The following is a 22,686-nucleotide window of genomic DNA, read 5'->3' on the forward strand; positions in this document are numbered from 1 at the left end:
AGTGAATGATAGATAAAGTTTTTGCCTTAGTCTGCTTCCTGAGTCAAGGTTTTTCCTTTTACCATGTATAAGCCAGTCGAAGTCGAAAAAAATCTCCTGATATTTGACATGCAGGGAGATAAAGCTTGAAGCACAGTGGTCCCTAGAAGACTTGTAATTTGTGTGTAGTCCCCTCATCTACCCGCCTATCAGTAGTGATATACTGTGCTCACATGTCATGTTGTACTTTGTTCATTTCTCAGGAAAATTAGAATGTAGGCTAGATCCCTATAGCCTATATGTCATGTGTTGTAGCCAGAACAAAATGGCTCAGATTTGAAACTGTTCTCTTAGGAACACTGGATCAATTTGCACTGTACTGTAATTGTCTGTATTGACCTGTTTGTTATGGCCACAGACAACACAGAATTGCCATTCTTCTTTGCTCGGTGGGGAAGTGAGTCAGCTTGTATTAGATCCTCTTTTTCTTTTTCATAAGCTAGACTTTCCTGAATTTGAAAGCTTTTTACCACAACTTGCAACGCAGCACTCTAGCGTGTGTGAAACTTTAATTCAGTGCACCAGCACCTCCTCTGTAACAGAACGGAAGAGCTTGTGGTTTAACTTCTGCCATGTATGCAACAAGGATTCTTTTTTTTCTTTTTTTTTTTATTAAATAAGGTGTGAGAGTGAAATTAAGGGGTGCATAGCAAAAGGCCTATGCTGTAAAAATCATTGCCTTGTCTATGTGCTCGTTTGAAAACTTTTCTAGATTAGGCCTAATTTCACAACATAATTTAGGTGTTCAACTTCTTTATCAGGACCGACATGCTTAAAGACAGACCTTTGTAGATCTAGGCTTATATACTAAAGGTACTTAAGATTTGACTGACACTTGAGTTGAAACCTAGCCAGTATTTGCCAAAAATCTTGGTTTAATTCTTCAAATATAAAGAAGTCGTGTTGAATTTGTATCAGGTGAAGAAATATCTAATGAGCAATCTGGATCTGGTTTTGTTGATACTCTTTTTGATGATATGCAGTTATCAAAAGGGTGATTGGTGAAATGACACGAGAAAAAAAGTTGAATTAATTCAGAAACCTTAGGGTATTGGTGTAGAGTCCCCCCTCCTTTTTTTTTTTTAAGTATACTTGCTTGACTTTTGGGGAAAAATGAATTTATATGTAAATGGCATACAACATTGCAAGTAAACTGTTGGCAAATGCTAGTATAACATTTTTTAGCAACTTCTTTGTTCTAAGTAGGCCCAGCTTCCATATGGTCTAGAATTCAGTGCAGCTGAACACCATCAAAGTGTTTTGTAATGTGTTTGGGAGTTAAATCACTGGTTTAATGTAGTTTCTCCTTTACTTTTTTCAGAAAATCAAGATGGCCTGCATCAGGTAGTGCATGAACGCCTGGGGGAGTTGCTGCGTGTTTTGAAAGCAGTGATAAATAAACATCAGGCTCTAAACTCAGTTGATATTCTTAGTGCCGCAGGAACAGTTATTGCAAAAGTAAAAGGTAAGGAATTTACTATCTTTCTTGTTCTTGGAAAGTTGTAATTAGTGACATGATTGACTCTGACTTGGAGTTACGGATTTTATGTATACAGAAGAAACAGGGATTTTAATAGTAATACCTTGATACTTGTTCAAAAATACCTTCTCGACGTGAAAAGTAATATTAAATAGCTTGTTCTCCTGTTGATGTAATATAATTCTGCTTATTGGAAGCTAGCAGCAAACCCACACTGAGTTCCAAAAGCCCAGGCCTTTGGTCTTGAGCTTTTCTTTACCTTTGTATTGCAGAATAATATCACAGAATGATAAACCCCTCATTTTTCCACTTAGAGATGTGCCAAAAATCTTTGCTTAGTTCTGTGAATTTGTAGGGAAGGTGCTGTATTTATATCAAGTGAAGAAATATCTAAATGAGCAATCCAAATCTGAATGGCCTAAAACTTACTTATAAATTCCACAAACAGATCATAAGTGTGGTAAAGGTGTAAACAGCAACAAAAAAGCCTTGCAGACATATACATTAATACTTTCTATTGCTGGCCTTGCTGCTGCTGTCCTCTGCGTGTCAGATGAATGCAGATAGTGAAGCACAGGGTTGCTCCAGCCCCATGAACCATAGCTCTTTCTTTTCTGTGCAGCCTTTGACTGCTCCTGTCCCTGCTATGGAATAAGTCCAGTATATTACTGTGGAACCATTACAGTTTCTTCCATGAGGCATGGAGAACACTTCGAGTAGGCTAAATCTCCTCCCTCAGAGATGCATAATTTAGTTTTTTTCCTTGTTCTAGGGTTTTTCCCCTTGTTTCCTAATTATCTTAGTATGTCTGAACATACACTGCTGACTCAGTAAATAGGAATATCAGTTAAAATGCTAATGTGTTTAGCTGCCTGATTCCTGGTTTGGATTCTTCCAAGCTTCTTAGGGATCCTTCCTATTGATATATAGTTTTGCCAGTTCGTTTGATCTTGGCAGGTGCTAACAGCCCACTTTGCATTTTCTCCCTGCTACGTGTAGTTTCCTATAGGTCTGTCCCTGGTATTTGAAATAATCACAGGATTATAACTCTGTAACTTCTGAACTTGCTTTAGAGAAATGTACATACTAGTAGAAATGCAGAGTGTATTCCTGAGAGGTTGCTGGTTGTCTTGTTGATCTTGGGAAGAGTTAAGTACATGTGTACAATGGTAATCAGATGTTTATCCATGAGAACAGGTTAAATGTTTAGTGAACATAATTCTACATCCACCTTAGACAAGCTGTTCCCATGCTTAAGTGCTATGATGGGATTACTGTGTCTCTTCCACTGCCCGCTAATTTCAGTGGACATGGGACAACATTCAGCTGCTCGCTCTTTAAGAAAAGTTGAGGAGACATGACTTAAGGTATGCAAGTAAGTCAAATTACGTCAACCTTTGCTAAATCATGTTTCCAAAAACTATTGCAATAATATTTATCCTCTCTGGACTATATAGTTTATCAGGGTTGTTGATATGCAATGCCTCAAATTGATCACTGTCTATACTGGCCAAGTTTACCATTGCAGAGTAAAGCATCAGAATTATTTTCCTTGTCTCGTGCGATAACATTGCTGATTGATTCCATAATTATGTTGTCCTTTTTGATAATTTTTGTATTCGATTTTAAAGTCCATGATAAGTCCAAGGTCACTTTCTGTAGTTCTAGTGCTGAACTAATTTCCCAGATCTAGATTTCCACCCTTCTATTTCTGAAGTGAGAATTAAGCACTTCGAATTACATAATCCATTCCTCCAGAGTATTTTCAACCTTCAAATGTGATGCCTTATATATTTTTTTCTCTTCTTGGTGCACACTGTTCCATCATACAGTTTCGATAGCACTGAACCCTGGGCAGATGCAATGGTGTTTAATATGTTCCCTTATATGTATCTGTTTCTGCATGGTTGGATGAGTAGCTGTGCTTTGAACAGTTATTTTAGGATTTGTTCATTTCTCTTGGTAGTGAGAAGAGGAAATAACTTTAGTACTAAGCCTTTCTTTGGCAATACAGATATTCACAAATACTTTTTAGCTTTTCCCCCCCACAAACAGATTTTAGTGCATATAATTGTTTACACTTGAAATAAACTAACTAGTAACATTTTGCTTGTGTTGTAGCATTCATTCACTGTTAGTATATTGAGTTTGAGGAGCTACAGTCATGATGGGATTGCATTATTGTCTGTATGGGAAGACAGACTACTGTTAGAAAAGCATTGTGCATATTGTGTGATTACAGAATTTTGAAATTAACTCCACTGTGTATTGTTCGAAGAATGCCTTGATATTTGTAGCCTTTGATACAAACAAGTACTTTCACAGGAAGACTGTAGTAACACCTCTTGCTGTTTGCCCCACCGTGTATTGTATTCCTCATGTGTCTGGAGATGGAAACGGGGAGTTACAGGGTGTCAGCTCTTTCAGACTGGTGCTTCAGTGCTAATTCTCTGAGAACAGCAGAACCTTTTCAGCATGAAAATGGCCTACCTCCCCCAGGATCACCTGTGGGAAATGTGAAGGCAGTTTGTCTCTCTCTTTAGTTTGGTTTTTACAGCTGGTTTTTGTGTGAGGATCATACTGCTCGGTGTTTGTATTCACACTGAAGTGTATGAGTGCTGGAACTGAGGAAACTGAAGTAAAAATACACCATGTTGTGGTAAATTGTAGGCCTATGAGACCTCAGGTTTGCTTACAGTGGCCTGTCAGTAACACATGCATTCACAGGTTTTCAGCTGTGGTTATTTCACGAGGAGCAGTGTAACTTTTGAATAAACAGGAAGCTACAAGAATGTGAGGAGCTGGTAGGACAAAACCAGTATCCTTTTTCCTCTGTCTTCCTAGGCTGTGTTAATGCAACATTATGAAAAAAGTTCATCTGATTCATCTGTTTCTTGTCACTGGAGGACAGAACTATAAAAAGATGTGGAAGCGCCCTGTATCTGTAGTCAGATTTATGACTAGGAAGAAGATTAACCTGGCATGGAAAATTTCTGATGTTTATTTAGGAGAGGATGAAATAGAAACAAGCTGGGATTTACACGTAATTTTTTACTTCCCTTCAGAAATAAAAGCATAACTGGATTAGGTTCTAGAAAGACATTTTTGAATCTCTGCATAATGCCAGGGTTTCAAATCTAGTTTGTAGCTGGAACTTCACATAGGGATGAATGGTTATTTTAACAAATGACTCTCTTCTTAATGAATTTCTTAATGAAATCGGTCAAAATAACTTTGGAACCAGTGACTGTCAGTCACTCCGGCTTGCAAAGTATTTTCATAAGTATGACAAGTTGCACTGAGACTTAAATGTAATGTCCAGTCTGGACAGACCACCCCCTTCAAGTTACTGCAAGTGGGAATGCTTTGAATGCTACCAAAAATTAGAGTGCTTGTGCCCCTCCTTCAAGCCTCTCAGTCATTTCTCAGGTCTTTCAGTGGGAATGATATGAACATGCTTGTAGTTCTGCTTTGGATGTCTAATGCTTTTACTTTTGGACAGATTGAAGGAAAAACTAGCTATAGCATGTTATCTTAATCTTGCTACTGAGAGTTATGTTTGGCAGAACAGATGATGTCAGACTTTCACCATTTTAGACTGAGGTTGCAGGAAAGCGTTGCAGGGGGGAACAAAAATAAATAATTAAAGGAAAAAAACAACACACTTGATTTCTCTGGTTATCTGGTTATATCTTGGGCATGACATGGTTCACTGGGCCTAATTGCTTGGACTCTACTACCCATCCATGCTAACTTGAGACACCTCACTTGATCTGGAAGAATTGAGACTTACTGAAGCATCTTGCCTGGAATCTGTTTATATTCCTATTTCTGGAAGGCACTTCCCAGTCTGGCACACCATCATACTCATACTTGTTGTTTTCCCACTCAGTATCTTTAAATAGTTGATGGCCACAGAGTACGTGGTTCTCCTAATCCCATGTTGAATTAAAGTTTGTACTGTTCTTTTGCTCTGAATTGCACCTTTTGATTTAACTGAATCACTAGAATGAACACATATTCCTGGTAAAGCTGCAAATTGCACTTGTCTTGTAGAAATTCCCTTTTTAGGTATGTTTTTTTTCTAATAGCTCTGCATCAAAGTTAAATACCTCTAGCAAGGTGAAGTAGTTTTGACTTTCTTGGTCTATCTGTGATGCAAATTCAGAGCAAAAGTTATTACGGAGAGAGTTGGAAGCACCTCCTCAAACTTGTCTTGTTGACATCCAATTAAAGTTGGGGAGGCTGCCAGACTTGGTAGTAAGTACCGGTTGGTGAAATTATATGGCACAGAGAGCTAAAAGTAGAACGGTGGGGCCAGGACAGCCTGCTGGTCCTCTCTAGCGGTGAGATACTGTGAGTATTCTTCTGCCTCTTTGTAGTCTGCATACTACTACTCTTTACTTGGGTTCCTCCCCTCTTTTTATTTTTTTACACATGTTTTTAAAGATGAGAGGTAATCAGAATAAGTATTTCAATTCTATTTGGGGGAGGGAATGTTTTTTGTCCTCCCGGGAAGAGGACAGGGGAGCATCACAGAAGCGTGTGTGATGTGCTGCAGTCACTGTGAGCTCATTGTTTAAAGGCCCTGGTTGCACTTGGGTCTTGACAGCTGACAGCCTCTTCTGCATACTTTGGGAAGCTTTGCTCAAGTGTCCTCAGCTGCTACTTCAGCATCTGGGATTCTGGCTTCCAAGACTTCCTGTGGCTGTTGCTCGTTCCCCAACCTGTTCTGTGCTTGATTCAGAACGCTTTTGAAGGCATGACCCAAGGGTTGAAACCTTGCTGCATTTTGATGAGGTTCCCAAACCCACCTCTAGTTTGAAGAAAGCTTTCCTAGCTTTGGAAATAGAGATCCAATTGAATGTAAGCTAGGCTTGCATTTCAGGCACCGGATTCCAGATTTTAATGTATTTCTATCATGGTGTTTTAAAGTTCATTATGTGACATCTGAAGTCTTACTTAAAAGTGTTGTTAAGTTGTATACTTGCTTTGAAATCTGTAGAACTATAGATAGCTAGCTGTCATTTCCAGACATGGAAAGATCACTATAGTTCATTGTTGTCAGTAGCTATTGTGTGCAGTCAGGATGTCCTGGGGAAAGAGGGTGCATGGTTTAAAGTTGATGTTAAGTACATCAGCATTCCAGTGGTAGTAAGCTAGAAGAAAGAGCAGTGTGTTTCACTGAATTGCTGAGAGCTTGGACTAACCTTTTTGGGGAGAAGTGGTAATTCTGAAAAATTTAAGATTGGTTATTCGATTTGAGATGGATCCTGAAAAGAACAGATTTACCTGGTTGGTATATAACGTGTAAAGCTTAACAGAAGTCTTCCTGGGACAGGAAGGCAGGGGGAACTAGACGGTATTTCTTTAGGGAGAGGCTATCTCTGGTGATGTCTCATTAGCCAAGTGAAAGAAGTGCTCTTTCTCTGAAGACAATACAGCTAATGGATATACGAAAGTTTCAGTGGTAAGTGCTTTGAATGTATAGACAGTTTTTGTTGGTTCCTTTTAGGTGCTGGTGGTTTTTTGTTTTGTTTTCATTTCACACTGGCACTGGAATGATTTTTCCAGTTATTAGTGGCTGGTAATCAATAGATCTTGTAATAACTGTTGTTTCTTAATGATTTGGAATACAACGTTTAGATTTATGAGCAGCATTATCTCTGGAAAGCTGAGGTCCTCAACTAACCTGAATTTTTGTAAAAAATCCAGTGCTATTTACAAAGCAGTTAAAAATTATCATCTGTGAAGCTTTATTGAGTCTCACTTCAAACAAAGGTGCCACAGGCATTTTTTTAATGTAATTACGAGGTGTAGAAGAATGACGAGGTACGAGAAGCCTTAATGTAGCAGTGAACTGTGGCAACAGAGACTGTTAATATTTTTGTAATATGTGGTGATTTGTTTTTGTTATTACTGTAGGCTTATTACAACATGTTCTTCTATATATGCAAGTAATTGTGAAAATAACCAATGAGATGAATACATATTTTTCTATAATAGCCTTGTATAAAATAGTTGTTATAAAAATGTTGATTGGGGCTGTCGGCATGCCATGGAAAAAGGAATGGATTCAGCTGTGTTAATTTACTGGTTAAAAACTTTTCCTTTCACGAAGGAAGTCTAATGGGGGAGCAGATTACTGTACTTTCTTTGTTACCCATTAATGTTTAGGCACCTGGCAGGAAGTTTGAATACTTTTTGAGATTAAAGTCTGTTACTTTAATTTACTAAGAAAATGTGTATGGAATGGACAACATTTTAATGTGATTTAATTTTTGCTACTTCTAGAAGTCATTGCGGTCCATTATTTCCATACTTGTGCTTGAAATGTGAGAAGGATACATAAATTAACATTGTCGGACGTCTTGCAAAAAGTGATGAATAGCTGTCTCATTGCAGTATCTCTGAAACAGATGATCGTAAATATAACTTAGGTACCTAGATAATTAAGAATCTTACATTGCTTTTAAAAAAGTAAGCTTTTAAAAAAATAAATACTAATGTGAAATGGTCACTTCTCCCAGCGTAAAACTCTGAAAACCTCTCCAGAGGGCTCACCTTTGGCTCGAAGGAGTGTACTTGACTTCTCTACAAAAAATTTCACAGTCTCCAATGATAATGAGTTAAGCTGGAAACAGACAGAAATGGTTGTGCTTTTTGTCTTCTCTCTTCTCCCCACTTCCCCTTGTCCAGTAGTTGTTAATGGAAACTCTAGGTGAGTCATTGCTCGTCTCATTTTTCCCGTTTGTCATGGCGCATGTTAAAGGCTCTGTGTTGAGTGCCTAAATACTGGTCTTGACCACCAGTTTAAACCATCTAGTTTGTCCAGGAATGCTCCCTTTCCTTTTTTTGGAACAACAATAGTTCTGCTGAATTTCTTCCCCACTTTTAGCAAGTGAAACTGAGGAGATTTTGCTGGGTGATGGGGCTAATAATTGAAGGGGTTTGCAATGGACAGCATCTTTTGATAGGTTTCTGTTTGTATGCAGGCCAGAAATCCTTTGTTCCAGATATATGCACAGGAGCACATATAGTTGTGGGGGGAAGCACCCCCATAAACTACTGCTCCTGTTCTGAATTCTGAAATTTCTGCCCAGAAAAGAAACAGTTTTTCAAATATTTGGCTATGTTTGTGAGCTGCTTTGTGGTGTTACTGCTGCTATGTGATTCAACTCTTTCTGGTAAATGACTTTTTCTCTTCCCCTCATGTTGCCATCATGTCCCCACACAAAGCTGTTTCTGAAGTGGGAAGATATAGGAAATGAAAAAGTAATCTGATTTCACTGAAGGAAGCATCTAGATTGTGTTAATTTCTTTCCTTTAGCATTTTGCTTTTTAAAAACTGTGTTATTTCAGTTGTTCAGAAAAATATAATGTTGCATGTTCTGTAGGAGACTTTGTATATAAAATTTCTCTTTAGGGCTAGTAAACTTGCTTGATTGACCCCACTCCTCACCCTTTGGTTTCCATTTTTTTCTGAAGCGGTGAATTTCAAAGAAGTTAACGAAGAAAACAAGAGAGAACTCTTCGGTGAAATATTTTCTTCCATTGAAACATTGGCATTCACCTTTGGAAACAGGTAATTTGGAAGCCTGAAAGAGGTTTTGAAGAGCTCAGTGGAGCTGAATCATAGTAAGACTAAATATCAACAACAAAAACTTTCATTTTCTTTCAGACAAATATTAGCTGATAAACTAATTTAAGTTAACCACATCCAGAACAGTTTTACTGCTTTGTTTGAGTATTGTGGGTTTTGCTTGTTTGGGCTTTTTGTCGGGTTTTTTTTGGTTGGCTGTTTGGTGGTGGTGGCTTGCTGCTTTTTTTTTTTTTTTTTTTCAACAAGGAAACTGATGATGGTAAAGAAATTGCAGGGAAAATAAGACTACTTCTAAAAATTGTTTTGCAGGACTTTTAAAGGATATTAGAAACACTATCTGAATTTTTGTTCTTAGTGATCTGAAATTGCTTGGCAAGGTACAGTAATGAAGTAACACCATTCTTTGTTTTTCTGGCAGTGTTTCAGACTTCCTTATGGGAGATGTAGACAATGGCTCGTCATTGGGACTTCCTGTATCTCGGAGAAGTCGGGTAGGCTAAACACGTTCTCTTGAAGTGTGGAATTATGTCTCTTAAAGGACATTTTCATTTCCACCGAAACTCTGTGCAACATGGGGCTGGGACACTTGGAGTCTTCTGAGTGTTAAAACGAGGTTAAACCCATGAAGAAAATGCATTCTAAGGTTTCAGATACTGGAAGGTATTTGCTGTTCTAAATGCCAGTGATGACTCAATGGGACTAGTAGTCAAATATGTAAATAATAACCTGCTGTAATTGTATTTGAGGTTTTTAAATTGGTTAAGTGAAAATACTTTAAGATACTTGAATGATTTGCACGCTGGAGTAGTTGGAATAGACCTATTAGACCTAAAAGCTAAAAGTTTCATGACCTCTTTTTGGTTTTTAAAGACTAATATTAATTACAAAATAACCTTTTCTTCTTCCAGAGCTCAGTTTGTGCTGCAGCTGTTTCAATGACAATTCACTAAGAGAACTGAAATAGCACTGTCAAAGTATAGGTAGTCAAAGAGAATCAGTAGCATTTTAAACTCCACTTTTAACACTTTGAAAGTGAAATTAAAAAATGCGCAATGTCAAATTCTGTTCTGAATTTTCATACATCTAGAAGCAGACTTTCAAGTAAGTCAAGTCAAAGTAAAAGTTACACGTATGGAAAATGCAGTTGATAATTGGTATGTATGACAAGCTAAGTCATAGCAAGGTCAAATTTTAGATTGTGGTGGTTTTTTTAAAGGTTTTATTGAAACTACTTAAGGCTTAGCATTCCTTCGTACAGGTTTGGTCATAGCAATGCTGTGCAGCTACAGCTGAGAAGTCGTCTTTTTGAACTGTCACTGTGTTTGATAAAACACATCTGAGAAAGATTTATGATCACAGAAGTTCTGCTTCTATAGCTCTACAAAACTTGTATTTGCGAACAACATGGACAGGAAAGTGGCTACTTGGAAAACAGCTTCCAGCGGACTTAGAATCAGAGGATTAGGTTGCTGATAGAAAGTATGAAATAAAACAGCATAGAAGGCAGAATCTCATTTAACTTAAATGAGATTATTTGAGCAAGTATTATTGCAGCTAATTGGCTCACCAGCAGAAGGAAGGTGCTGAATTTGGCAACATTTTAATCTTGTAATGGTTTTGCAATTCAGAAATGTGTTCCTGTGGAACAGGATGGTCCTATGTATTGTGAAGTGAATGCTTGGCTAAAAGATCACTCTTCTGAACATGAGTGTAGTGGAAGACCAGGGGAAATTAGTGAAATGAAGAAGGAATTCTATTCTAGATGTTCCAGAAGTCACTACCTCATATTTAAAAGCCCTTTTTGGTAGTGTCATTTGCTTTTTGCAGTGTAGAAGGGAACAATTACAACTTTTGGAGCAGGTAGAATAATATGGTTCGATTTATTGAAAATCTGTCTTAAATTTAAGTGCATTTTCATTCAGGTAAATAAAATCACATTTAACAGATAAAGCATTTCACTTTGATTTGCAATTCAGAGACGAAATTGGAGGCCAACTAGGAGTTGAGTATTAGGAGGAGTTAAATGCAAAATACCTAACTAGCTGTATTAACTTTTCATTCCTGTAGATGTGTACATTCAGTGGTTGAACATAGCAGTTAGCTTTATCTTAAAAATATTAGAGCATAACATTTTGGTAGAATTTAACATGTAAGCACTTCGAGGGTTAATTAAGGAGAGAGGTTTTACTTGCCTGTTAAGTTAGGGACCTCCCTAACTAAGCTGTTGAGCATTGCTCTGCAGTGGGAGGGGGTGGATGGGTGGGCTGATCTTGCTTCTCTTAACTGCAGGGGAGTCTACATTCTTCAGTTCAGGCATTCCACTTGGAAGCTTAAGCTAAATAATATGTATACCCCCTCTTAGCAAATGTAATTGTTCTCATTTGAGTCCATGTAGTACAACCAGAAGTTCAAGGTGGATGCAAAGATATTTCTTAATTAAAAACAGAAGAGCTTTAGAATACATTGGAAGAGCTGAGGCAGGCATGTCTGACCTTTCATTACTCAACAAGCTGCTTGAATGCTATTTGATGCTATGTAGATCTGAGAGCAGAATAAAGGAGAAGGATGACATTTTCAAAATGTTTGCAGAGATTGACATCTGTCAGGGTGAGAGTTCTTGGGTAATGGGGAAAAAATGCAGAAGAGATTGGTTCAAGCTGAGAAGTGAAATCTATCTGTAAGTCAAGTTTTTTTGGTTTGGGGGTTTAGGTTTTTTGCTAGGCGCACTGGGCTGGATCATTAGAGGCTTGAGAGGGCAAGCTGTATGGGTCAAGTTCTGATAAGTGGTAGGACATAGAGTAGTTGTCCATGCCCTTGCTTTTAAAACATGGTATTACATATTTGCAGTGGGGTGATGTGGATGGATGAATGAGCATTGATTAGCTGCCCTAACTAGATTGTGTGGCTGAATTACTGTAAAAGAGTGAACAGTTCTCAGAAGTGAAATGATTTAGGTCTTACAGAATGGGAAACAATTTTTAGGACACAAATTTGTAAGTGCCTCCTGAGCTAATATAAAGCATGGGGTTTTTTTCCTCCTCTTATTTGTCCTTCCCTAACAATGGTATGCTTTGGTAACACTTTAAAATCTAACACTTGAAAATCTACTTGAAGACAGTAATGCTTTACACCCAAATCAGGAGTAAATCTAGGAATGCTCAGACTTTCTGTGCAACCAAATATTGATGCATCTCTAAATTCAGGTGGTGGCTGGGTTTTGGTTTTGGTTGTGGGTTGGTTTTCATTTTGTGTTGTGGGTTGTGTTGTTGTTGTTGGTTTGGGTTTGTTTTGTTTTGTTTTCTGTTTGGTGGACAGCTTTGGCTGGATTTCCCACCTGTTCTGAAAAGCCCTTCCATTTTCCTGAAACTCTCTTGTATTGTACAGCAATTATGGTAGTCTTCACTTTTTTTGGAATGGGGCTCTTCTTTAGACTGTAGTCTGATTCTGTTTGATGTAACTGATGATTAATACCTTGCATGTTCTGCTATATGGAAAAGCTGGTTTTACTGTAAAGTAAACAATGATTGTTCAGGGATTTTTGTGTGATTTATGATCGGTTTTCATTTATATTTAAAAAAACAAACTGACCAAACAAAAATACCAACAAACAACTTACATCATTGTTACTATGCTCCATTTTAGCTTTAATTCTGAAAATAAAACAGCATCAAAATCTAAAATGAAAACAAGCTGTTCTTGTAAAGCGTAAGGCCATTTTGCAGCTATTTCTCGGCCTTTGTATTGTGCCTGCTCTCTGCTTCTGTTTTCAAGAATAGTTTATTCCTTTAAAATGGTGCAAGGTTGTGTGGGGTTTTATTTGTGTTTTTTTAAAAGGGGGGGGTGATTACTAGGTAACCTTCTTATTCACTTAAATTTGTTCAGGGGCCTGATTTACAGCACAGTCATACAAATAGTTCAACTTGCACAATTAAAGGGGTACAAAAGTGCAACAGGAGGACAGAAGTAGGGATGAAATCTTGTGCTAAATTCCTTTTATTATTGGATTACATTCTGTCAGATTGTAATGATCATCAAGGCTTCATTAGCATGTGTTACTAGTCAGCTGTTGTGCCTACAGTGCACACCTGCAAGTAATTTAGGAGAAATCATAACTTTATTCCCTTGAGGAAGAAACACAGGATTCTGATGGCTTGTAGAATGGGGTCTGTGATGTATATGACATCAGGTCTGTATGAAAAGCTTTTTAAAAGATAGGTAGGGTTCTAATAAAAACTGGAGATCACTTAAATATAAACCCAACTTGTTAAACAATTAACTCCTTCACCACAGCCTTTCAAGACTGTTGGTTTAAAGGTATATAATGATTCTTTGCTATTTAGTGTGTCTCAGTTCACAGCTATGGGAGCTTAGAAGGTATCATGCCTTAGATGAGAGGGAGGTACAGCACAGTTTGTTGATTTATCTGCAGAAAAAAAAGAAAGGGGCAGATGATGCCATTTATTTTGTTAGCCTGTCGGTCGTAGTGAGAGCTTTTCTTCCCTAACTTAATGTTTCATTTCTTGTACACCAACCAGTCTTTTGAGAATCTTTCTGTGGAGTCTGGGGGTTCACGGCACGAAAGGGATGATATTCAAGGTAGGTCATTCATTTAATATTAAGAAACACTCTTCTGTATCTATGTTTTCATCTTGTAAAATGTTATAAATAGTCGCTTGGTCACTTTTTTACACCTATGCTGCCATTAAAGTTTCACTGTAAAAAAATTTGCTATTGTGGAGATTTTATGCTTTTGTGAATAACCAACCTGGGCTGCTTTTCAGGGGAAAAAAGAACCAAGGCCTGAAGCACTTCTGTATGTCATCATATGATTGGTGTTTTGTTGGGTCACTTTTTTTTAAGAAAGTTATGCTGACCATATGACTACTGCAGATAAAATAAATACTATGACCCTTTAATTTGTTCTAAAACCTCTGTCAGTCCTGTTTAGAGTCAACTAGCATTAAAGACCAACTCGAGATCAGAGCTGCTTAAGCATTCACAGTTGGCTAATTCTGGCTTTGCTCTCAGTGTGTGGTCATGTCTAAAATTCACTTCTTTGTGCTTGATGCTTTATTTTCAGGACATCTTCGAGCAGAGGAGGTTGATAACATGCTCCTAAGAAACGACAACGGAATTGAATCAGCTCTGTCCTATGCCAAAGCATGGTCAAAATATACCAAGGATGTAGTCGCGTGGGTAGAAAAAAAGCTTAGCTTGGGTGAGTGGCTCTTTCTGGCATTTAATCAGCTTTGTCATGATGAAATAAAATCTGTTGTTAGGCCTCTGTGCTGCAGACTGTCAATAACGTGATTTCTAAATTAGTAGCTGTTCCACTGAAGTGAACAAAACTATCACGCATTTCCTGTAATTAGAGGCCTGTAACAAAGTGAAGGTGGTCCCCTCTGTGGTGTATCTGTTAGAGGAAGAATGTAAAAAGCATTTAGCATATGGTGCAATTATTAGTGTAAAGAGTAACTGGTTTGTTTGTTTTTAACAGAAGTGGAGTGTGCTAAGAACTTAGCAAAAATGGCTGAAACTGCTAAAAGTGTTGTTGGACACCAGGTGAGTACATCTTAAGGGTGTTTTTTAAAGTCTTAAATATGTGTTGGATGCCTTGTCCAAAAGTGAAACTTTGGGAATGTTGAGAAATGGATTTTTAAGTTGTTACAGAATTGATTCATACTGTAAATCACTAGTTAAAAGGTCTGTTGTGTTATATGTCTTCCCATCTCCTATGTAAAGTTGGATATATAAATTTATTTTTGTCTAAAATGCAGAATAGCCTTATAGTTTTCAAAATACACTTTTTTTCTGTCTCATCTTGCACATTTTGTGATTTGGACTTGTAGACTTCTCTTTCAGAGTGTTTTCCTAGTAAAAAGAAACCTGGCTGAGAAATCAGTCATTTTCTACATTCATACCAAACTCTGACTTCCACACACATGTAAATACCTTACTAAATTTAATTGAAAAGGTAGTTCAATTATACAGCCATTTAGCTTGTCAGCATACCTCTACCTTACATAGAACATTAATGTTCTCTTGTGTGTAATTTTAGGATTATATGCCATTCCAGTCAATATTCATTAATGCTTTCCAAAATGATATTGAGAACAATCAACTTTGGCAACAAACAGCTGCTGCTCTCCTGTCTAACAAATTTGTGCAGGTAAGCTTAAAGACCAAGATACTGTTTAGGCTTTTAAAAAGTTTTGTAACAGCACAGATTATTCAAAAGAACAAACTTGCAGCCTATAAACCTGTAATGTACTCTATTAATATTTCCTATCTAGCCTCTTCTTGGAAGGAAAAATGAGTTGGATAGACAAAGGAAAGATATCAAGGAGCTTTGGCAGCGAGAACATAAAAAAATGGTTGGTATTTCTTTCATATCTAAGAGTGTTCAATCTAAAATTCTTCAAAAGGACAAAACTTTAAAACTAGGCTTTTATGTAGTATGTAGCTGCCAATTGCATGACATGTTTGTAAGAGGTTATTTTTCTATGACTATGTACTTTGAACTGCAGCATACACACCTATGCATAACAGTCTCTTTAAACATCAGAAATAACTGGAAAATTAAAATAAATAATTCTTTTGCTTTTTTCTTTTGTTGCATTCTGCAGCAAGAGCTGGAAGCTGCTCTAAGAAAAGCAAAGTTGCTATATACACAGCGTCAGGATGAGTATGACAAGGCAAAATCCTGCACTGCTCGTGCTGAGGAGGAACATCTTAGCTCAAGTGGAAGTTTTGTGAAAGATTTCAGCAAGCAACTGGAAAAAAAACGGAGACTAGAAGAAGAAGCTCTACAAAAAGTAGGAGGTTTTGTTCCTTGCTTTTAAAGTTAAGCCTACACTGGTTTTACTCATGCTTTCCCAATGGGAGCATTTGAGCAAGTGGTCTGTTCATAGTTCTTTTAATCATGCTATGGTCTTTTGGGCTTTTATCCTAAATGGGAATTTCCAGTTACATGCGTCTTGTGTGATTTTTTTTTTTTTTTTTTTTTTTTTTCTCCCCCCCTTGCTTGTGGTATCAAGGCCTGTAGTCCATCAACCCTTTATACTTGTGTTTTCTCTAGGCTGAAGAGGCCAATGAACACTATAAAGCATGTATGGCAGAGGTCGAAGAAAAAAGAAATTATTTGGAAAGCTTTAAAAGTGATGTGTTAACACAGCTTCGGGAGCTTATTCACCAGTGTGATCTCACTCTTAAAGCTGTAAGCATGCTTTTTAAAATACATTTGGCAGAGAGAGAGAAATGTTGCTAGGACTAAGAGAAAGCCCCATCTATAGTGTTAACTGCTTAAACCAGAAAATTTTCAAAGGACAGAGGTCGAGCCAATAGAAAAAGAAGGAAAACTTTTAATATGTTTGTGGTGTTCTCTTCCTGTTAGGAGTTTAAAAATAAAGGAGGGTGTTATACATGTCTTGAATGGTTTGGGGATTTTTTTATGAGCTGTTGCCTTGCAAGAGCCCTGACTACAGAATTCTTGTAAAATCTCTCAAAGAATATTGATGGCAGTAGTGCATTAGCAAATATGTTTGGCTCAAGCAGAGAATGGACATTAACACTCTGCAACATGGAGACTGTGTTAATTTAATACCTGGAAATAAGCAAAGGGTTGTCAAAACAGTATGTCTACACATACACTTTTTAAAAAAGCTTTAAGATTGCATTATATCTGTAGTTGTGTACCTTTTTTAGATGAGACAAAGGCAATTAATGCTGGGGCAGGAAGGGAAAGTTAAGGAAAAAACCCCCCACCAAAACAACAAAAAAACCATACACACCCCTTCCCAGGCAACCCAAAAAACAACCCGTAAGACCAGTAGAAAGCTTAGACAAACTTGTCAGTTCAAGTTTATCTAAATCGTAAACTACTTTGCAAGCCCAAAGCCGAAGAAGCAGCCATACAGTGTCCCCTTCCCTAGTCTCTGCCTTATGATAAAATATTTTAGAAGTTTTATGTAATTTAACAAATAAAGTGTTCAGTTAATCTGTTCTGTTGGGGCAAGGAGTTTTGTCCATTTCTTGTCTCAAGGTGGTATGGACCTCATCTGGGTTTGGAACTCCATGTACTTCATTGTTCTAGTGGTGACTAATATTCCCTTGAGAGCATGAAAATTGCCTTTTTGATAGCAACAAACCTTGCTGTTTATCGTGATCGACCCAAAGTGGGAAGCCATTGGAATTGTCTTTGCTACCTTGAGGATTTAATAACCCAGGGAGAAGAGGAATACTAGTGTGTATACAACGGATGAAGTTTTTGCAGTTGACTTTAAGGAATCATGCAGGAAGTCCATCCCTACAGATGTTACTATTTTCTAGAATTTTTCTAGTCTTATTTCTTAAATAATTTTATGTTGGGATGTTAATTTGGTTTGAGCAAAATACAAGTGAAATATCAGTATTTGTAGATCATTTACTAGATTTTTTTATTTGTTTTTTTTTCTTCCTGACAGGCAACAGTTAACCTGTTCCAGCTGCAGCATGCTCAGGTTGTCTCTCTCCCAGTTAACTGCCAGTCCCTCTGTGAGAGTGCCAAACTCTATGACCCTGGTCAGCAGTATTCAGAGTTTGTGAGAAGTTTGCCAAAGGAAGGTGTTCCTATTGAATCAGGTTCTTTTGAAACCCAGAATTCCCAGGTTGATGGGTAAGTCCTGAACTACAGGTGGCATTTGCTTGGTTTAGAATTAAATGCTAGGCACGTGTTTAACAGTAAACCAACATTTTTAGAGGAATAAAAAGAATCCTGGTGTTTTGCAATGCTGTACCATTCTCTATGTCTTTGACTCCTCTTGTGGTAGAAAATATATAATGTCGACTTTAAAACCTGACTTTAAATTCTGAAGCAGAATGTCCTTTGGTGTAATAAAGCTTGCTAAAACATTGGCAATTGTTGTGCAAGAATTGACTTGTTACTATTTTAATGTAGATACTGGTAAATGTGAAAAATGTAAATTTTGAACTCCCTAGTGTGAGTGGCAGTAGTATTTGATAACCAGTTTAGGAACTACCAGTTTAGGTAATTTTCCTCTTCTGCGGGCCTTGTTGCTACGATACCTTCTTCCATTTTGTTTACATTTGGCAACTTTTTTGATGGGAAGTGTTGCTCAATTTCAGTCTTATGCTATGTGACTAAATAAAAGTTGAGAGTCCACGTCTCTGTATTAGAACTCAATTATTTTTTTCCTACCTGTGTGACATGGTAGTTTTTACTGTTAATCTATTATATACACAGCTAATGTGGAAGGACTACAAGAGAAAAAGACAACTCCTTGTGTCAGTATGCCAAATGCTTTTCCACCTTTAACTTGTTGTAAAATAGTCATCTTGGCACTAAAGCACCAGAATATCCATTCCGATCTGTGTGTTTCACAGTTCTACAGGAAAGTGTCGTCATCGTCTTTCAAAAGGAAACTTAATACAAAAAGCCTAAGTCTTGAGTCAGACTTCTACCAACAAAAGCCAGGAAATTCAAAGTTAAAGCTGAGATTCTTAGTTCTTGTCTGTAAATTTCCTGCCTTTTAAGACTGATTTAGGCTACACTCATAAACTTTGACTTAGGGGGATTTAACTACGCAGATCCCCAAGAAACTGATGAGCATGAAATTTCAAGCTCTTTGTGTGCTCTCCCAGCTATTTACTACTTAAGATTTATAGGAGCATGTTTTTTCTCATTGCCTCTCCCCACCTTTTGTTTTCTTTGACATGGCCTTGTGATTCTTCGCTTAGAGCGATTGTTTTTATTGTTTAGATCTGCCCTTTTTTAAGGGACAGTAGCTTGCACACATGTAAATTTTAGTGGGTTTAAGTCTTTATTTCCTTCAGCTGGGTAGGGTAGAACTGATTAAGGAACAACTTCCTGACTGCTAACTTGGCTAGCAAGCCATTTTGTCAACAGGGTGCTCCAGCTTTTGACGTTAATTACTGTTAGGTGTTTTCTGGCCTTATCTGGAGAGCAGCTTTTCACAATGGACTGACTATAAGCTCTCTGGCAGCTTCAACATATTTTCTGTGCTTTTAAAAAAGCACAGCTTTTTAAAATCTGTGTGTTTATAGATGAATGGTCCTGATGTCTGGGCAAAGAATCATTTGGAGGAAAACATAAAAGCAGGATGCAATAGCCTCTGAATTATTCTGGTCTTCAGATGAACAGATTTACTGTTTTTTCAAAGTCTGCAAACTAACAGGCAATAGCTTGCAGAGATGTGGAAAAGCTGATGTACATGGGGAGGACATTGGGAAATGGCACATATTTAATTTAAAATAAATTGCCACCCTTTTTTTTAAATTTGGGCTTTAATAATTACATGTCAAATATGTGTCCGCTTCACCTTGTCATGCATGAACAGCAATTAAATGAAGCATTTTTAGTGCCCAGGAATTAAAGTACATTGCTTTTCATTTAATTCTATCTTACTCAGTCCTCAAATTACTTTCTTCTTTCTGAAGGGTTTTTAATAAGCAATCGACTGACAGTGTCCATACGTCACATGGTAACTTATCTCAGTGTTCAGGAGATTTTCTTGCTCAGACATTAGATGATGTGGGAAGCCCAATTTACCATCGTTCGCAAAAGATTGGAGAGAAGAGATCTTCCAGCAGCACAGATATCCAAGGTAGTTCTTCTCTACTTCATCTAAAGTTCAGTCTTTGAACAAAAATACCAGAAAAAACAGGTGCTTGATGTCTCACTCTCAGAAATGTAGCACTGAAGGGGTTAAAAAAAATTATTTTTAAGTTCAAAGCCTATAAAAACAGTTACGCACTTGAGCATATGGATAAATGGAATACTGCCTGTATGTATACCTATATTCTTGGACAAGAAACATGAGATGCAATTCAAACAGCAATTACTGTCAAGCTCAGCGTACTCAACTATTTCAATTAACTGTAGCAATTTAAAATCCACTGTTTTTGTAAATACATTGATTACAGTTCTTTTGCACAAGCACAAGTGTCCAGTTTCTGAAATTCATTTTCTTACATCCTAAAGCTTTTACAGGAACATATTCTGTAGTTTTTTTCGCTATATTGCATGGTCATGTAGCTTTTTCAATAGTTTCCTATTTTGGATATAAGCATAGCTAGTCTTTAAATAAAAAGAAAATGTAATGTTATCCTTGACATTTGGAATTTGCGGATTTTCTTTTCAAAAGCCATGCGAGGGCCACCACCATTCAGGTCATGGTCAGTTGGCAACCAGAGTGGAGGAATGTGCAGTGATTCTGAAAGTGCAGGGGGAAGCAGCGAGTCACGATCCATGGATTCTCCATCTGCTAGCCCAGGTACAGCTTTGCTCCCCACTATGCTACAGGGTGTCTCAAAAAGGTGGATCCAATTTGAAATCACTGTATCTTTGAAATTAGGTCCATGTTTTTGAAACACCCTGTAATTTGATGTTTTTTCTTTAGACTGTTTTGCATTAATGAAAACATTGTTATTAGTTTAGCAAGTGTTGGACAGAGTCTATCATAAAAGAGAGCTGTTGGGTGGAACTTACACTTACAGCTTCCTGAGAACTTTTTTCATCCTCTAGGAGACTTTAAAAGACGACTTCCCCGAACACCTTCCACGGGTACTATGTCATCTGCAGATGATCTTGATGAAAGAGAGCCACCATCTCCTTCAGACTGTGGTAATGTTGTTTCCATACATGAAGTCCTCAGAATATGTTTTTTGTTGTAGAGTGTGGCTTTTCTTTTTCATGTTAAGAAAAATACATTAACAAGGCTGTGATTACCAACAGCCTTGCTTTTCAATACACTCTGCATCCACTTGAGGTTGACAGCTGAAGAATAATGTTCAGGTCATTTTAGTGAAGTGATGCAGAATTGTCTTCATACTTTTAGATTAACTACATGGGGAGGCTTTGAACATCTCTAGTGTCTTCACCCACCTGAGGTAAACATAAATGATCCACTAACCATTCCCTCCATACATTTGCATTTAAAATTAGATGCATGGCACTGAGGGATTTAAGATTACTTCTAAACTTTGAAGTGAAATGCAGAGATATGGAGAGCTGGTAATTGGCAAATTAGAAAAGGGTAAATCCAAATGTTTAGAGTAATAGTTGAGATTTTACCCTTTTCAACTTAGCTAAGCAAGCTTTGGTAATGTCTGTCCCAGATTGACCAGATCATGTCTAATTTTCAAATGAATTTTGATTGTATAAAGACAATATTGCCACATGTACTGAAACCTGAATAACTGGATTATCAGAAGTAGTTCTATGGGATGTCTGCGGTACTTACAAACTAGTTCTGAAACACTTGTGGCACTTGCTTAGTAAAGCCTTCAGGAAATTCTTCAGTTAATCCTTATTTCTTAAATATATACTTTGCCTTCTAGGAATGAGCCTGTGGTTAACAAAACTAATATCTACATTTAAAGCATGGCAGCCTGTTAATGTGAACTTTCACTTGGAGTGGTATCGTTTAATCAATACTTGAGTTTTTAAGAAGCTGTCTGGGCAATTAACTGTATGCATTAATTTTAAAGGTTTTTTTTCTGTAAAACAAAGGATTTTGGTTCACGGAGTTGTTGATAGCATTGTAGGTAAATTGCTTGAAAAAAAGAATTGGTCACAAAAAGCAACAGTTGCTATTCTGTTTTAGAATCCTCTAGAAAATATTCTGGCGTTATCACAGGAGACTAAGAATTGGTGATTCTTTTTTATTTTATATGAGTTCTGCTGTTTGTGGATGTGAATTCTTCCCTGCTGCAAAGTATGCTTCTTTAAGTATTTCAGAAACACTACAGGCCAAACCATAATGTCATCTTTCATCCTCTAGTACAGGATTTTTTTAAATTCATAGAGCGAAACTTTTATGAACAGTTGCCTGAAATGCAGGGCATTTGGAATTAAATGTCCTAATATTTTCACATGCCAGTAATACAGGAGAAAACTGAAATACTTAAAGCAAAACTGATTGAGCCCACTTTCAAGTTAGATTATTTGATAGTTAATGTGTCTGTTTATGTAAGCTGTAACACCGTCTTACTTCCTTTTGACTAAATGGTTTTGGTTACTTTGATAGATGCAATTTACTTACAGAATTCTGTGTTGTGCAGCACAGCTCTAAAAAACCAGAATAAATACCCTATCCCAATAGTGCATATTGGAATGACTATAACAGAGAAATTCTCTCCAGGTTTAAATGATCTGACATCTGAAACTGCAAATTCTCCAGGACCTTTCAGAGATGCTAATATGTCCAAAGCAGCACAAACACACAAACTACGGAAGCTGAGAGCTCTATCTAAATGCAGAGAATGTGACAGCTTAGTGGTGTTTCAGGGAGCTGAATGTGAGGAGGTAAGTTGAAAAGTAGTTTAAATTGCTGTTTGGGATTTAGGTAAAGTCTAGTGTTTTGGAAACTTGCATTGTTTTTTGGTATAAATAGTACAGACTTCGTGGCTCATAAAATCATCATGAACTCAAAGCAAAAGCACAACAGAATAATAAATCTTTCCTTTTCCTCACATATCGTGTGACAAACAGCAGAGATATTTTTTATGGTGTCAGATTGTATCAAACCATGTACTTTTTTCCTGT

At 37.3% G+C, this 22,686-nt stretch overlaps 1 protein-coding gene across 3 annotated transcripts in view; it reads left to right on the forward strand.

Annotated features, from left to right (window-relative positions):
* Window positions 1–22,686, forward strand: part of ARHGAP29 (Rho GTPase activating protein 29) — a 52,384-nt gene that overhangs the window by 23,792 nt on the left and 5,906 nt on the right. Inside the window, exons 3-17 of one of the 3 annotated variants that reach the window (XM_065656826.1) lie at window positions 1,361–1,504; window positions 9,008–9,104; window positions 9,541–9,613; window positions 13,658–13,718; window positions 14,203–14,340; window positions 14,620–14,684; window positions 15,181–15,291; window positions 15,416–15,496; window positions 15,749–15,937; window positions 16,201–16,338; window positions 17,585–17,775; window positions 19,578–19,744; window positions 20,285–20,413; window positions 20,665–20,763; window positions 22,283–22,446. In XM_065656826.1, coding sequence (XP_065512898.1) covers window positions 1,361–1,504; window positions 9,008–9,104; window positions 9,541–9,613; window positions 13,658–13,718; window positions 14,203–14,340; window positions 14,620–14,684; window positions 15,181–15,291; window positions 15,416–15,496; window positions 15,749–15,937; window positions 16,201–16,338; window positions 17,585–17,775; window positions 19,578–19,744; window positions 20,285–20,413; window positions 20,665–20,763; window positions 22,283–22,446 — 1,847 coding nt within the window. Of the gene's footprint in view, window positions 1–1,360; window positions 1,505–6,727; window positions 6,990–9,007; window positions 9,105–9,540; window positions 9,614–13,657; window positions 13,719–14,202; window positions 14,341–14,619; window positions 14,685–15,180; window positions 15,292–15,415; window positions 15,497–15,748; window positions 15,938–16,200; window positions 16,339–17,584; window positions 17,776–19,577; window positions 19,745–20,284; window positions 20,414–20,664; window positions 20,764–22,282; window positions 22,447–22,686 lie in introns of those variants that run through there. The other 2 variants (XM_065656827.1, XM_065656828.1) reach the window with 2 other exon arrangements.

Source organism: Caloenas nicobarica, chromosome Z (assembly GCF_036013445.1).
Source record: "Caloenas nicobarica isolate bCalNic1 chromosome Z, bCalNic1.hap1, whole genome shotgun sequence".
NCBI lineage: Eukaryota > Metazoa > Chordata > Aves > Columbiformes > Columbidae > Caloenas > Caloenas nicobarica.